Source organism: Macrotis lagotis, chromosome 2 (genome assembly GCF_037893015.1).
Source record: "Macrotis lagotis isolate mMagLag1 chromosome 2, bilby.v1.9.chrom.fasta, whole genome shotgun sequence".
NCBI lineage: Eukaryota > Metazoa > Chordata > Mammalia > Peramelemorphia > Peramelidae > Macrotis > Macrotis lagotis.
In genome coordinates this window covers 101,588,637-101,604,546 of record NC_133659.1, presented here as the reverse complement: position 1 = coordinate 101,604,546, position 15,910 = coordinate 101,588,637, and the positions used below count along the sequence as shown (strand labels likewise).

Here is a 15,910-nt window from a genome sequence, read left to right as displayed (position 1 = left end):
GTTGCAGAGATCCTGAATACTATAAATAATAAAGGGCCAACAGGAGCTCAAAACTAACACAAGCAAATCATTCTTCAGATGAGATTTTGTGTCCACTCAAACTTGAGAAATAACTTTATATATATATATATATATATATATATATATTTTTTTTTAGGTTTTTTCCAAGGCAAATGGCGTTAAGTGGCTTGCCCAAAGCCACACAGCTAGGTCATTATTAAGTGTCTGAGACCAGATTTGAACCCAGGTACTTCTGACTCCAAGGCTGGTGCTTTATCCACTGCGCTACCTAGCCGCCCCCAAACTTGAGAAATAGAAAGCAAATATTTCAATCACAGAGGGTCTCATAATCCAAAACAGAATCTCTTTCCTCTGACTTGTCTCAGAAGGAAATATAATTTTCCAAAACTAAACTCTTGGATTGGGCCCTCAATTCTCATTTTCTCTGCCCCATCCTGTCTCCATCTTCTGACCCGGTGCCTTTTCACCGACTGCCCCACTTCTTGGGATGCCCTCCTTCCTCCTCTCAGCTTTCCCCTTCCTTGGTTTCCTCTAGGTTCCAACTACAACCCCATCTTCCACAGGAAATCTTTCCCCATCCCATTACTGCTCATGCCATCCTTCTATTGATTATCTGCCACCAATCCTATTGAGAGCTGGCTTGTACAGAGCTGTTTGCAGGATGTCTCCCCCATTAGATTATGAGCTCCTGGAACAAGGAAATGCCCTTTGACCCTCTTTGTAATCCCAGCATTTTACATTGGCCTAGCACTCAGGAGGTGTTGAATAATTGTTTACTGACTGACCATAAATCAGTTTTCCTTGGATCAAAGCTGCTCCAAATCCGCACACTCATCACACAATGTGGGCTCTACCTGTTCAGTCCTTACCTAGGCTGGAAATGCCCAATCTTGTCAATACATCCCTTATCTGCCCTGGATAGAGCCACCTTACCTAGTACAGAGATACAAATGGATAGAGACATAAAACTGTCTATACAGGGGACATCTATGTATGTATCCATGTATCTGTACATAAAGGCCAATTCTTCTGTCTATACAGTGTACATCCAAGTATGTGTCCGTGTATCTGTACACAGAAGCCAATCCATTTGTCTGTACGATGTACATCTCTGGATGTGTTCATTTAACTATACATAGAGGTTGGTCCCTCTGTCTATATGGTGTATGTCTATGTATGAGGACATGAATACATTTTTCCTATGAGAATGCAAGTTCCATGAGGACAGAGACTCTCTTTCCACACTTTTCTTCTTTTGTTGAGGGCACCTCTTAGTCATGCAGGTTCTTATCACGGAGGTCATCCCTGTCTCCTCCCAGGTCTATCAGTTGCCAAGTTTTGCTCAGATATGATCTCACTTGCATCTGTTCACTTCTCCTTCATCACCCAGCCACCACCACAGTTCAGATCCTCATCATCTCTTTCTCAGACTATCACAATAGGTTCCTGAATGGTCTTTTTGCTTCCATCCAAACTCATATTCCTAAGGCATAGGTCTTATCCTTTCATTATCCTGGTGGCTCCCCATTGCTTCTAAGAGAAAGTACAAATTGCTGGCCCACCATTTAAGACCACCTACAGACAGGCTCCAATCTAGGGTTCCAGACTCATGTCACATCCCTCTGCCTTACACACTTACTCTTCCAGTCAACTAGATGACTTGCTGCCCTGGTGTGGGTTCTTCCCTCCATGAATTCACATTAGTTGTCCCCTGAACTAAAGTCATCTTCCTCCTCTCCTCTGTCTCTTAGAATCCCTGGCTTTCTTCACAACCCTGCTTGGGAGCCACCTCCTCTCCTTCTGCAGATTAGCTGGTGTTCAACTCCTTATGGTTTCCATTGCATTCTCTCTCAGCAATGCAAGTTCCCTGAATGCAATGACTGGTTTTGTCTTTGTTTCTGCATCTCCTACTGATAATTCAGGGCTCTGAATGTAATAGGTAGTCCAAAACACTTATTTTTAGTCTAGACTTCAGATGTATGTGTAAGAAAGTCCTTGTTTGGAATTGCCCTCTGCCAAAGCTGTACAAAAACACATCATAATTTACAGTGTCAGAGATCAGCCAAGGATACTGAGAAGTTGAGGAAGTAGTAGGTCCTGGGGACAGGACTTGAATCTAGACCTTCCAAACTTCAGATTTGGCTATGCCATACTGCTCCTCAGTAACTGCTGAATAAATGAAAATATATTCCTTTTCATTAGGGGTTCAGTCCAAGTGCCACAACTGACAACTGTGCACCACCCCCTTGGCTCCTCATCCAAGCAGCTACATTCAGTATAGTAACTATGATTCCACTTATACTAGGTGACGAGTCTTGTGTGAATTAATACAAGAAGATCAATGCAGAATCAATTTAGGACATGGCTAATGAATAGTACAAGGTTCATTGCTAAATTGCACTACTGACCACAGTGTGGATACTGCATTGTTGAAGGGTTCTAAGACTATTATAAACATGGATTACAAAGAATTAGCAATAATCCCACCCACATTTATAAATATTTCCTATCCACTTGCTGCCTCCACAAAACTTGTTTTAAAAGCCAAAAGGACTTAGGATGTATCCTGACTGGCTAAAAGCCTTTGAGATCATCTAACCCAAATCCTCATTTTCAGAAGAGAAAACTGAGGCCCAGAGGTTGAGTGATTTGCCCAAAGTCTGCACTTAAATATGAAACCATGTGGCTATAATAGAATTATCCCCAGATGCTAGTTTTCCTGAAAATCTAAAATAAGGATGAAAAAGTGAAATTTAATCTCTGCCTCTTTAATCTACTGTCTTATTTCTTTACATTTCTAAGCAATCTGATCTGACAAATGTGACTATTTCAAGATCTTTTCAGATGTTATAAATAAATGACTTGCCCAGGTTTATTCCAGGCTCTCATCAATGGAAAAAATAAGCAATCACATGTCTCTCTAACTTGTATCAGATCTGCCTTATCAAAGAATGATCATCTGAGCAATACTAGGTTTGTGTCTAACCTTAAGAAATCACATAAAAACTGCATCTTTGTGGCATTTAGTCTTCTCTTGTCTGAGTTATTATGAGGATCCAGGTTGTTGATCATTGACGACCAATGCTGTGCAGACAGATGGACTCCACCATCACACATTAATGAAAGGCTCCCAAAAGATGAGAGGGTCATTTCTAAAGTGTCAGTGCAGCTGCTTCTTTCTCTCATGCCTCACTAGGAGAGGCAACTGGACTCCCCAAAGTTACCCCATGAGTTACCTTGCTTCTTCACCTGCTCCAGGAGAAGGTCCTTCATTGCTGCCTCTTCTGCAAGGTCAGAGGGAACTTCACCTTCGCTATTCACTGCAGCCACACTGGCTCCATGGTTAATGAAATACCTGTGCAGACAAGACCCAGGAGTAACGTTATCTATGCCAGGCTGGGGTCAACTTACATTTATGCACTAAAGGTTAGAGAGGAGTTTGAAAAATGAACAGAAAAAGGTACCTGGTTTGGGATTTCAAACAAGTCTCAAATAAGATGGTCCATGATTAACCCTTTAGATATCTAAGAACTTTCAATAAGCAAGGCTCTTTTTTAGGATTTTTGCAAGGCAATGGGGTTAAGTGGCTTGCCCAAGGCCACACAGTTAGGTAGTTATTGCCTGAGACTGGATTTGAACCCAGGTACTCCTGACTCCAAGGCCGGTGCTTTATCCACTACGCCACCTAGCCGCCCCGAGGCTCTTCTTTCTCTTCAAGATTTTATAGCAACAAGCACGACATGTTTCACAAATAACACTGAGAATGTTTAAAAAGGATAAAAACTTCTATGGATGGCTAAGAAGCTTACTGAAGACCCTAAGGAGTAAGACCATGTTCCCTCCAAATGCAAGTTTCCTAAAAGAAAAATCCTCGCCATATGGTGGAATAATTTCAACACAAACACCTGAAGAGACACAGAGCAATGATTTTCACTAGGACTTGATCAATGGCTACATTAGGGTGCATGAAATATTTTTGTGGTCTCAAGAATGTATATTTAAGGTATCTATTCAAATCTGAATACATGTGTGTACACACACACACACACACACACATAGAACTGCCTCACATACATTCAAGATCATACAGGTAGAGTCAAGTGCCTGAAATGGGATTCGAACCCCTCTCCTCCTGACTCCAGGGCCAGTGCTCTGTTCACTGTGCCACCTAGGCGGCCTATGGCCTCATATAGACTATATGAAGGAAGACTCACCAGTGAAAGTTTCCTTCCCCCATTTTCTTTGCCCTTCCCTGGGAGGAGACACCTAGACTTCATAGGAAAGCTGCACAGGAAGAACTGCCAGAGGAACTGCCCCTCTCAAAAGGGTCTCCCCTCTCCTGAGGCTGCCCCCCCACCCCAGGGCAAAAGAACACAAGCCTGTTCACACCCACTCGATGAACTGGGAGTCACCAGATAGATCACCAGGTCTTATCATTCATCTTGCCATTCTTCCTGCAGACCCCTGGGCACACATCAGACCTTCTGATCCATGGTAAAGACCCCTGGGCCTTGTCACGCAACCCAGAACCTCCCCCTTTGGACATCTAGGCTTTTCAACCCACCCTGAAGCTGAGATATTTTAGATGTTTCATTCCCCCAATGCCACCCAATTAGAGCAGCTTCTTGAGAGCAGAGACTGTCAGTTTTACTATTTATATCCCCAGCACTGAGCACAAAGTCTGCTACATAATAAATACTTTTATGTTCACTAATATGTAATTGTGTAATTCAAAGTCTGTGCGGAATTTATTAAGCCTTTGTGAATTAAGTGGTGAACCAGCAAGGGCCTCAACAATGAACAGTTAGCAATATCATACTTTCAGAAACACCTGAAAGCAAAAAAAGACTTCAGTTTGGACTCCATAGCACCCTTTCCTGGGATATTGCAGTGCCTGAACATGGAGGGCACTTCACAAATGTTTGTTAAATGAAGACGCACACTCCCACCCACAAATGGACTTCCATAAAAGGAAAACATGGCCTCATCTAGCACCATGCTCCAAAACTACCATTACAAAAGGAAAAAATCCCAACCTAGAGTTTCTCTTCTCCTTAAGCATAATGAATGGGATCCAAGGAATTCTTATGTAGTTTAATTCCTTTTCCCTAGGATCCTCATGGAGGCACCTGGACATTTAGAGGCCCTCACACAACCTTTTGGCAGAATAAACATGGGGAAGGGAGGACAGCAGAGGGGAGAGAGAGAATGTAAAAGACAGAGAAAAGAAACAGAACCAGGTCAAGCTCTTTCTGTGTTCTAATATTTTTGGCTAGCGTAAAGAAAAGGGAGATGGGAGCATATCATTAAAATCATGAAATGAAAGCACATGAACAGTCTTCCTGGAAAGAGGAAACAAAATCGTGTCTCACTTTCTTCTTTCTCCCTTGGAAAAAAGGGCTCACCAGACTAGTTTTTACTCTGTCTTTTTTTTTTTTTGGTCCAAGTTTTCTTTCACAAAATAACTAATATGGATATATGTTTAATGTGACTGCACATGTATATAACATATTATCAGACAGCTTACAGGGAAGGGGGAAGAAGAAAATTTGGAACTCAAAATTCTAAGAAGCAAATGTTGAAAATTGTTTTTACATGTAATTGGGGGAAATTTTTTTTTTAAAAAGGAAAATAAATCCAGCCTCAGACATATAATAATTACCTAGCTATGTGGCCTTGGGCAAGCCACTTAACCCCATTGTCTTGCAAAAAAAAAAACCCCTAAAAACAAAAAAAAAAAAACAAGGAAAATAAAAACTCACAAGTGTCTTTTCTAGCAAGACTACAAAGTCTATGAAGAACCAAATGAAGGCAAATAGGTAATTAGGGACTGACAAACTCTGAAAGAGTCTTTATAATTCCTGGCCTAAAGATATATATATAAAAGCAGTTTTCAATATTTTGAAAAATGAACCCATGTATGATAAAAATTAATAATAACAGTGAAATTTAAAGTCTCTCATTAATGAGAAATGAGCTGCAGCATAACCCCACAGAATTATCTAAGTAGGTTTTGTGTGAAGTTAATTCACCATAATCAGTCTTACAAATATCCCCTGGCTTCAGGTTTATCCTAGAAGTGGTAAATAAGTGATTCACTTCTTACCAGGTAATTCTTCTGAAGGGGGGAAAAAGACTAAAAAGTTTCATACTTTTATTTACCCAAAATGTCAAGTTAAAGAAATCACTGTGACCAGTTCATATAAGATCAAAGGAATCTAACAGATCTGATTTAAAATTATTCTCTGTGCACAGATGCCTAAGGAAAGAAGAAAAAAAAAAGTCAGGTCCATAGAGGACACCAACAGGTGTATTGATTCTGGGCAATGCTCTCCTTTTTCCCTCTGCTCAGCTCCTGGCTCCTCCACAGTCTGCAGATACCTTGGGGGCCCTCTCTTCCAAGGGGGGCCCAGGCCATCCACAATTTCTTCCCTCCTGCTTCCACTCTGGACTCTCCAGATGTCTCCACCACTGGCGCCTCTCATTCCCTGCCCACCGTTCTCCCCTTTCATAAGTCATCTTTTCCCATGAGAATGTAGTCCTTGTACATGGGCAATCCCTTTGCTCATATGGGTATCTTCAGCATTTAGTGTCTTTATGTTTATCCATCTAGCTATGGGTAGGAAAAAAAGGTGGCTATATTTCACGAGATTCTGCAGCTCAAAGTCATGGATGTAGTTAGTCTCTGATCAAAACTGAAATGCCAGTAAGTAAGGGAGTTGATATGCTCCAAAATGAATCAAACTTTTACCAAAAGCAGCCCCAAGAAGTCATCTTAACTCTCGGGCATCAAAATCTGGCAGATGTGGGCCCAGTGGAGATTTAGAGCCTTGCCGTGGGACTCTAAAAACAGGGTGGCCTAAGAGGCGGAGAGGGCACCAACTTACAAGAAACAAAGTGAGGGGCCCAGGAGTAAATAAAACTCTGCTGCCCCTTTCTGTTTGCTCTGGGGACAGTCCAGCTAACACCCAGGCTGCAACACCATGTAGTGCTGCCCAACTCCTTGCTCAGCTTCTCCCACGATGCCACCAGACCCCATGGGGCTCAAGGGGGAAAGCCATAGGCTCAACAAGACTGGGCTAAGACAGATCCTGAGGGAAGGGGAGGCCCCTGGCTTTGCTCTCACTGCCTGGGTGTAGAACAAGAGAAGTGCAATGAAGTACCAAGCACCTTAGCACCAACTTCAATTAAAAAAAAGCTAACTTTAAACAACCTTAACATTCCAATTCTCTTTTCATTACAAAAAATTCCTGATCATAATCTGAACCTGTACTCATCTAAAATATACACCGAACATCTTATTTTGAAGGTGACTTTTTTTAAATTGTTTTTTTTTTCTATTTTTATGTCACTTTTTTAAAAAAGTTTTTACAAGGCAGTGGAGTTAACTTTCTTGCCCAAGGTCACACAGATGGGCACTTATTATGTCTGAGGTAGGATTAGAACTCAGGTCCTCTTGACTCCAGGGTCAGTGCTCTATTCACTGTACCACCTAGCTGCTCCTAAAAAAGGTCTCATCTAGAGGTTTCCACCTAAGATGTGTTTTTTTCTTTCTTTCTTTGGCTTTTGCAAAGCAATGGGATTAAGTGACTTGCCCAAGGTCACACAGTTAGGTAATTATTAAGTGTCTGAGACCGGATTGGAGCTCAGGTCCTCCTGACTCCGTGTCACCTAGCTGCCCCCTTGAAAGTGATTTTCAATTATCTTTCTCCTTTTAAAAAAACTACTTCTCTAGTGATGCTTCCTTGCCTCAGGGAGGACAAGAAGTTGTCTTTGTGGTTTTATGAAACATAATTATATGATGAACATGGAAAATATATGTTGCAGCCTTGTCTTTGGTTCACTATGTTTAGGCTTTTTCCTTTAATTCTGAATAAAATGATATTTAGGCAACTGTCCTTCCATCTTCAAGTCTACTTCTTTTGCTTTAAAATATAATTATTCAAGTTTATCTCCAAAAAGTCTTACTTTGAAACTTCATGGTGGGATAAAGATGTCCCTGGGTTCTTGAAAATTACACCAACTCCCTTGTTAGAAAGTCTCCAAGTACAATTCAAGCAACCTACTTTTTTTTTAATAAAGATTTTATTTATTTTGAGTTTTACAATTTTTTCCCTGATCTTACTTCCCTCCCCCCACCCTCCACAGAAGGCAATTTGTCAGTCTTTACATTGTTTCCATGGTATACATTGATCCAAATTGGATGTGATGAGAGAGAAATCATATCCTTAAGGAAGAAACATAAAGTATAAGAAATAACAAGATCAGACAATAAGATATCAGGGTTTTTTCCCCGAAAAAATTAAAGGTAATAGTCCTTGGTCTTTGTTCAAACTCCACAGCTCTTTATTTGGATACAAATGGTATTTCTCCATCGTAGACAGCTCAAACTGTCCCTGATTGTTGCACTGATGGAATGAGCAAGTCCATCAAGGTTGATCATCAGCCCCATGTTGCTGTTAGGGTGTACAGTGTTTTTCTGGTTCTGCTCATCTCACTCAGCATCAGTTCATGCAAATCCCTCCAGGCTTCCCTGAATTCCCATCCCTCCTGATTTCTAATAGAACAATAGTGTTCCATGACATACATATACCACAGTTTGCTAAGCCATTCCCCAACTGAAGGACATTTACTTGATTTCCAATTCTTTGCCACCACAAGCAGGGCTACTATGAATATTTTTGTACAAGTAATGTAAAAAAACCCTTTTTCATCATCTCTTCAGGGTATAGATCTAGTATTGGTATTTCTGGATCAAAGGGTATACACATTTTTATTGCCCTTTGGGCATAGTTCCAAATTTCTCTCCAGAGAGGTTCACAACTCCACCAACAATAATAGTGTCCCAGCTTTCCCACAATCCTTCCAACAATTATCATTATCCTTTCTGGTCATATTGGCCAGTCTGAGAGGTGTGAGGGGTGGTACCTCAGAGAAGCTTTAATTTGCATTTCTCTAATAAGTAATGATTTAGAGAAATTTTTCATGACTATGGATTGCTTTGATCTCATCTGTAAATTGCCTTTGCATATCCTTTGACATTTGTCAATTGAGGAATGGCTTTTTTTTTAATATTTGACTCAGTTCTTTGTATATTTTAGAAATGAGTCCCTTGTCAGAAACATTAGTTGTAAAGATTGTTTCCCAGTTTACTGCATTTCTTTTGATCTTGGTTACAGTAGTTTTATCTAAAGCAACCTACTTTCTAAGGATCAGTCCAGCTATCACAAGGAGGCCTTATCACCAAGGTAATAATCTTTGTGATGATTTGGTTGGGGACAGGGGGTGGGGGGAGGGAAACATGAACTCATGAAACAACAAAAAATTACAAAATGACCTTTAGATCTGCCTAATTCCCCTTCTACTTCTGTAGAGGAGAAAAGGAATTAGGCAATGCCAAGAATCACAGTTTTGGCACTGTCTATAAACATTAACTTAGCTCTCGGTAATTTAACTATGAAATGCTTGTTCAATAACCAAAAAGCAGATATACAACAAGAGGAAAGGAATCCCCATGCAGAAAACAGAAGAGAACTACAGTTAAATAAAAGAATAGGTCACACGTTCTCCTGGGAGAGGTAAATAAAGTCTCTGGTTTTATTGAATATCCAAAGGCAACAAGAAAAACATTTCATGGGATATTTGATCATCTCATATTGCAGTGCTCAATATAAGTATTTGGAAAAAAGATCACCACAAAAAAATAGCTGGGTCTATGCACCAATGTTGGCTGAATAAATTCTATTAAAATTCAACACGACCCTTCAAATTAAATCAATATATACTTTGATACATAAGACCTTCAATGCAAAGGTAAGAGTTGATGAGAGATGGGGGTGGCTAGCACAGTGGATAGAGAATCAGCCCTGGAGTCAGGAGTACCTGAGTTCAAATCCAACCTCAGACATTTAATAATTACCTAGCTGTGTGGCCTTGGGCAAACCACTTAACCCCACCGCCTTGCAAAAACTAAAAAAAAAAAAAAAAAAAAAAAAAAGTTCTGGATGTAATGAACACCAAGCAATATCACAAAAAAAAGAAATCGATCATATTTTAACTGGCAGGAAATGACTCATGACCAATATGGTAGTTATTCCTGAATGAACTGTCTGATTTGTTAGGGCAAAGTCCAAAATTCAATTAACTCCAACTTGCTATTTAAGCAAGTAATTGATGGTAAAAACAGAAAATGGGTATAAGGAAAAAAACAATCCTGATGAAAACAATTGGCATTTTGCCAAGCAGAGACAGGTAGCATGATGGATATAGCAAGATACTTAAAGCCAAGAAGTTCTTTTTTTTTTAAGTTTTTGCAAGGCAACGGGGTTAAGTGGCTTGTCCAAGGCCACACAGCTAGGTAATTATTAAGTGTCTGAGACCGGATTTGAACTCAGGTACTCCTGACTCCAGGACCGGTGCTCTATCCACTGCGCCACCTAGCCACCCCAAAGCCAAGAAGTTCTAAGTTCAAATCTGGTCTCATACACTTATTAACAGTGGGGATGGTCCCTTAAACTCTGCCAGAAACTCTTAGTTTCTTCATTTATATAATGTCTAATAATAAAACCTACCTCTTAGAGTTTTTCATGAAGATAGAATGAGGTAATGTTTTTGAAAATGCTTTTCAATTGTTAAAATGCTATGAAGATATATGCTATTAATTACTATAATGAGACCAAAAGAGCATAGAAGTCAATTCTGCCAGCAAATACTTAATTCACTTACCAAGTAGGGAGAAAGGGAAGCCATGGTCAATGCTGGTTTAGAATACAAACTAGTTTGTAAAATTTTATAGAGGATGGGTGAAAGATTATGAGCAGCTGCCAAAACTGTCATGTCTCATAAACAGAAGAGAAAAAAAATAGAGGAAGGAAAAGCTAGTTGAAAGAGAGCATGACAGGAATTATAATCCTTGGGTCATTAAAGGACAAAAGTAGGAGGGACAACAAAATAAAAGTTGTGAAGACCATCAACTAACTCTTTAGCATTGAGGCCAATGGAGTCACTACAGCTGGACTCCAATATTGTAGCCTAGGTATGTAGGAATAATTCTGGGATTGTAATGTTAGTGCTTCCTCTGTAAGCTCCATGCTAAATTTAACACAATTTTGAAATAACTGAGGAATTAATTCTTAAGGTTAAGATACCAAAGGTACACAATTATTGAAGGTGAGATACCAAAGGTACAGAAGAAATCTTAGCCATAGTATTATTTTTTAAAAGTTGACTAAGAGACCATCATTCATTAGCAATCCATTGCTACTTTCCTAGCTATATAATTTTTTTTATGAAAACAATCCACAAATAGTTATTACAAGGACACCATTGATGGGAGCATCAAAAGAAACAAGCAATCTTTCACAAGTGATATTCCATAATGAAGCACAACAAATAATTAGGCTGAAGGCTAGGAAAAAAGAGATCACATTGTATTTGTCTGTTTCCAATTTTTGAAAAAATGTTTTATGTGATACAACACAATACAATCTTAATCATTCCCCTCCAACAAGGTATCTCCTCCTGAATATATCAAAATTTTAGGTTACTTAATGAACAAAAAAAATTCAACTTCTGATCATTAATATTAAAGAATAAACCAGACATGCTTGCTAGGGGTATTCACCATTATCACACTCAATCCAAAATACATTGGATGAGAAATTTTTGAAAGATGGTAACATTCTCCTAATATTCTTACTTATGAATGGCATTTAATTATATGAAGCCCCAGAAATTTCAGCCATTAAAACAAGACCCATAATTACTATGAAGAGTTTGCCCTTATTATCCACATAGGGAAAACTAAGTGGATAAGGACACCTTAGTGTTTAATCTACAATATACAACTGAAAGGAAAACCAAAGAGTTCATCCATCAGTATATGTAAACTGAACAAATGCTGCAGATGGACAAAAAAACTGAGCTCAGAACAGAAAAGAATGAATAAAACAGACTAAATTGTCTTTGAGAGTTATAAAATTAGTTAAATGACCCTAAATTTCTCCCTTAAATAAAAGTTTTCTTTTCTATTTTTCTGCTTTTATATAAATAAAAGCCATAGAATATAACTGTCTCCAAAAACTTGAAATTGAACAGTATTTAAAATTGTACAACCTAGTTTCATAGTGAAGGTATTTTATTTTATTTTATTTTAGTTTTAGTTTTTGCAAGGCAATGGGGTTAAGTGACTTGCCCAAGGTCAAAGGTAGGCATTATTAAGTGTCTGAGGCTGGATTTGAACTCAGGTCATCCTGACTCCAGGGTCTGTGCTCTATCCACTGTACCACCTAACTGCCCCCATGAAGTTATTTTAAATAGACTGCAACATATTACAAACAATGAATTACAGAGGAACAGTATAAAGAACAAAGGCATCTTCCAAAAAAGAAGACAATTCAGTCTTCTGGACAAAAGCAAAAGATTATCAATGTTTTCCATTGGTATTCTCATAATGTCGGAAGAGATCAAGGCAGTGTCCCAAAAATACTGGGGGCACTACCTCTGATGAACTAATAAAAGGATGTGGACAAGAGTTCTCAGGAAGGGAAGCATCAATGGTTTAAGACTGACATCACTAAAGGGAATGAATACCTCAAATGTGACCATAGATATATTTGAATATTTGAATATACTACTTCAAGCAAATCTCTGGGCCTACTGAGATTTGCATTTGCCTGTAAATGTTTAACAAAGTAAATCTAGACAGGGGAACAGAAAGAAGTTGCATCTTTATATCCAAAAATATGTCAAATTCTAGATAAACTGGAATAAATACAAAGTAATTAGCCTTATCTAATATCAAGTGGTAATTTAGATGGCTGAGAATCCAACTGGCAAAAATTACAAAAGGTAGGAAATATCAGTACTGAAGTGGAAGAACTATGACATGATACAACCATTGTTAAATGTAATTTGGAGTTATAAGAAAATATCTAAAATCATCCAGACTTTCTCTTGCCAGGTATATGCCCCAAGAAGGATACTGACATAAAGAAAGTCTGCATACACTTCAAAATATTTATAACATTTTTTTTGTTGGTAGCCAAAAACAAGAGAAAAAAAAGGAAATGCTCATAAAAGAAACCATTCAAGGAAAAAATGCAGGGAGCAAAACAATAAGTTATATGTTATATTTATTATAAGCTTTGTGGGTTCATGAATCCTCCTCTTTTTCTATCTGTCTTTTTTGTAGTTTGTTAAATTCAAGACAAATTAGACACCCATCACTTGAGGAATGGCTAAACAAAATGAAATGTCAGAATGTACAGAAATACTGTGTTACAAGAAATGACAAATTAATGAATGCAGAGAAGCATGAGAACACCATGTGCACAGAGGCAAAGTGAAGTAAGCAGAAAAGGGAAAACAATATAAATTGACTACAACAATTTAATTAACAATTAAAAAATAAAAATGAAATCATGTTTATGAGGATTAATGGTAATATATTAATAATAATAATAATAGCTAGCATTTATATAACTCTTTAAGGTTTGCAAAGTACTTTAGGAATATTATCTCATTTTAAGTTTATAATAACCCTGGGAGGAAGGTATAATCATTATCCCCATTTTGCAACTGAGGAAACTGAATAGAGGTTAAATGACTTGTCCAGGTTCATACTTTTATTAACTATGGTTGGATATGAACTTAGGTCTCCCTAACTTCAGTTCCAGATCTCTAATCACTGTGACATTTAGCTGTAATGTCCAAGCATGATCTCAAAGAATAGATTGGTGAAAATACCTCTTCCTACTCCTTTGCAGAAGTAAGAATCTATAGGAAAAATGATATATATATGAGATTATTCCATATTTTAGAACATGGTTTTCTGGGAGAGATGAGGAGAAATAAATAGGGGAAATGTAGTGACATAAAAGAGAAACTATCAATAAAACCTATTTTAATGTGGGAAATATTTCAAATGAAAAACATGGACTCAATTTAGCTGTAGATTTATCATCGGTAACTCCTTTTTGATTTTTTTATTTGAGATCTATAATGGTTGAGTCCATTCATGATTTTAAAGTTTTGGAGCAGGAATAGAATAAGAAAGAGATAAATACAAACTACTGCAAAGAACCAGGACCCATTGAAACTCACTCACTCTGCTATGTTAAGATAGCCACAGGAAGCTGCCGCATGAAGAGGAGTCCAGCCCTCATTGTCCTGCTGGTTTACATTGGCTCTGTTCTCCACTAGGAACTTCACCATGTCCAAGTTTTCATCAATACAGGCCTAGAAAGAGGTCAAAAAGCCAAAAAATCAATTATGATTTCTAAATATTGCTAGAGACCCTAAAATGTCCCTTATCCTCCCCATTTGCTAGTCTCCCTCAGATGCTATCAATCTGCTTTTCCCCCTCCCCTCCATTCCCAAGGATCAACATGTATTTCAGATTTCTCCAAAGGCCCATGTAAATTCTGATTAAGTATGATAAATTCTGGTGAGTATGAAATGATGTGTATAACTAAAAAGTAATCTGTTATTTCAGAAAACTAAGTTAGTAGTAATAATAATGATTGAGATTGATAGCACTTTAAGATTTAAGGATTACAATCCTGTGAGATATTACAAGTAATATTATCCCCACTTATAAATAAAGAATTTGAATCTTAGAGAGGTTGAGTGATTTACTTGCCCTTAGTCACAAAGTTAGTATCAAAATTGGGATCTGCATCCAAGTCATTCCTGATGAATATCTCAAACTGTTTCTCCTAACTTATGTTGCCCCCAGCAAAACACAGAACAAAAATTTCCAAATGTAAATGCCCTCATAAAGAATCAATACTTTTTCAGGCTACAAAATAACCCAGTATTGACTTCTACCCAAGGTTATGGGCAACTTAATTCCAATATGCAATTAAATCCAACATACTTTAGCATCCCTTCCATGCAAAGTTTTTATATAGGACCCAACTAAGATTGGGGGTGGGGAAAGATTAGGGTCCCTTCTTGGTTTTAGTACTTTCAAGACCATTGCCATCTGTGTAGGATGAATGGAGGGGTGAGGCAAGAAGAATCAGATTATAAATCCCCAACTGTTCCAGAAATTAAGCCATAGTGATATGACTGAATTAGGGACATGAAACTTGAAGAGAGGGTTAATTACAGGACTCATTATGTGCTATATTGTCAAGGCTGGTATTATAGTCAATAGAAGTTAGAGTTTGCCAGAGAAATATTGCTCTTATCATCTTTGGAGCTCTAGGTAGAGTGGCTATAGTATTGAAGTTAGGTAGACTGGGCTTCAAGTCCTACCTTAGCCACTGACTAGGCAAACTCCATAAGCTCTCTGAGCCCCAAGTGACTACAGCACATACCTCCAAGCATAGTTGTGAGAATAAAATCTGATAATGTATATAAAGTGTTTTGTAGACCTTAAAGTATTATAAATGTATATACTCACATCATTATTATTAAACCAAACTCTTATCACTAACTAGCTATGTAACTTTAAGCAGGCTATTTAATCTCTCTCTGTGCCTCAGTTTATAAAGTGGGAATTTGTCATTTATAAAGTGGGAATCATACCATGTGCTCTTCTTCTCAGAGTTACTGTGAAATAACATGAGATGAGAGGTGTGAAATGATTTTGAAAATTTTCAAGTGCTATGCACATAACTAGGTATTGTTGATGTTTCAAAAGCTATAGGATACTGACACCTGAACTCTAATTTATTTGATTTTTAAAAAAATACATAAGAAACTCTGTCAAATCTATAAGAATACAAGTCCCCAACTGATAAATGGTCAAAGGATATGAATAGGCAGTTTTCCAATGAAGAAATCAAAACTATAATATAGTCATATATAGTCACTACTGCTTGGAGAAATGCAAATTAAAATATTTCATCTTACCCCCTTCAGATTGGCTAAAATAGTAAAA

General features: G+C 38.0%; 1 protein-coding gene across 7 annotated transcripts in view; it reads right to left on the bottom strand.

Annotated features, from left to right (window-relative positions):
* PPP1R12B (protein phosphatase 1 regulatory subunit 12B) overlaps window positions 1–15,910 on the bottom strand; it is a 263,657-nt gene that overhangs the window by 183,133 nt on the left and 64,614 nt on the right. For all 7 annotated transcript variants that reach the window (XM_074222381.1, XM_074222384.1, XM_074222382.1 and 4 more), the window contains exons 2-3: window positions 14,129–14,259; window positions 3,258–3,376 (exon numbers count right to left, since the gene is read on the bottom strand). In XM_074222381.1, the coding sequence (XP_074078482.1) occupies window positions 3,258–3,376; window positions 14,129–14,259 (250 nt within the window). The remainder of the gene's footprint in view (window positions 1–3,257; window positions 3,377–14,128; window positions 14,260–15,910) is intronic.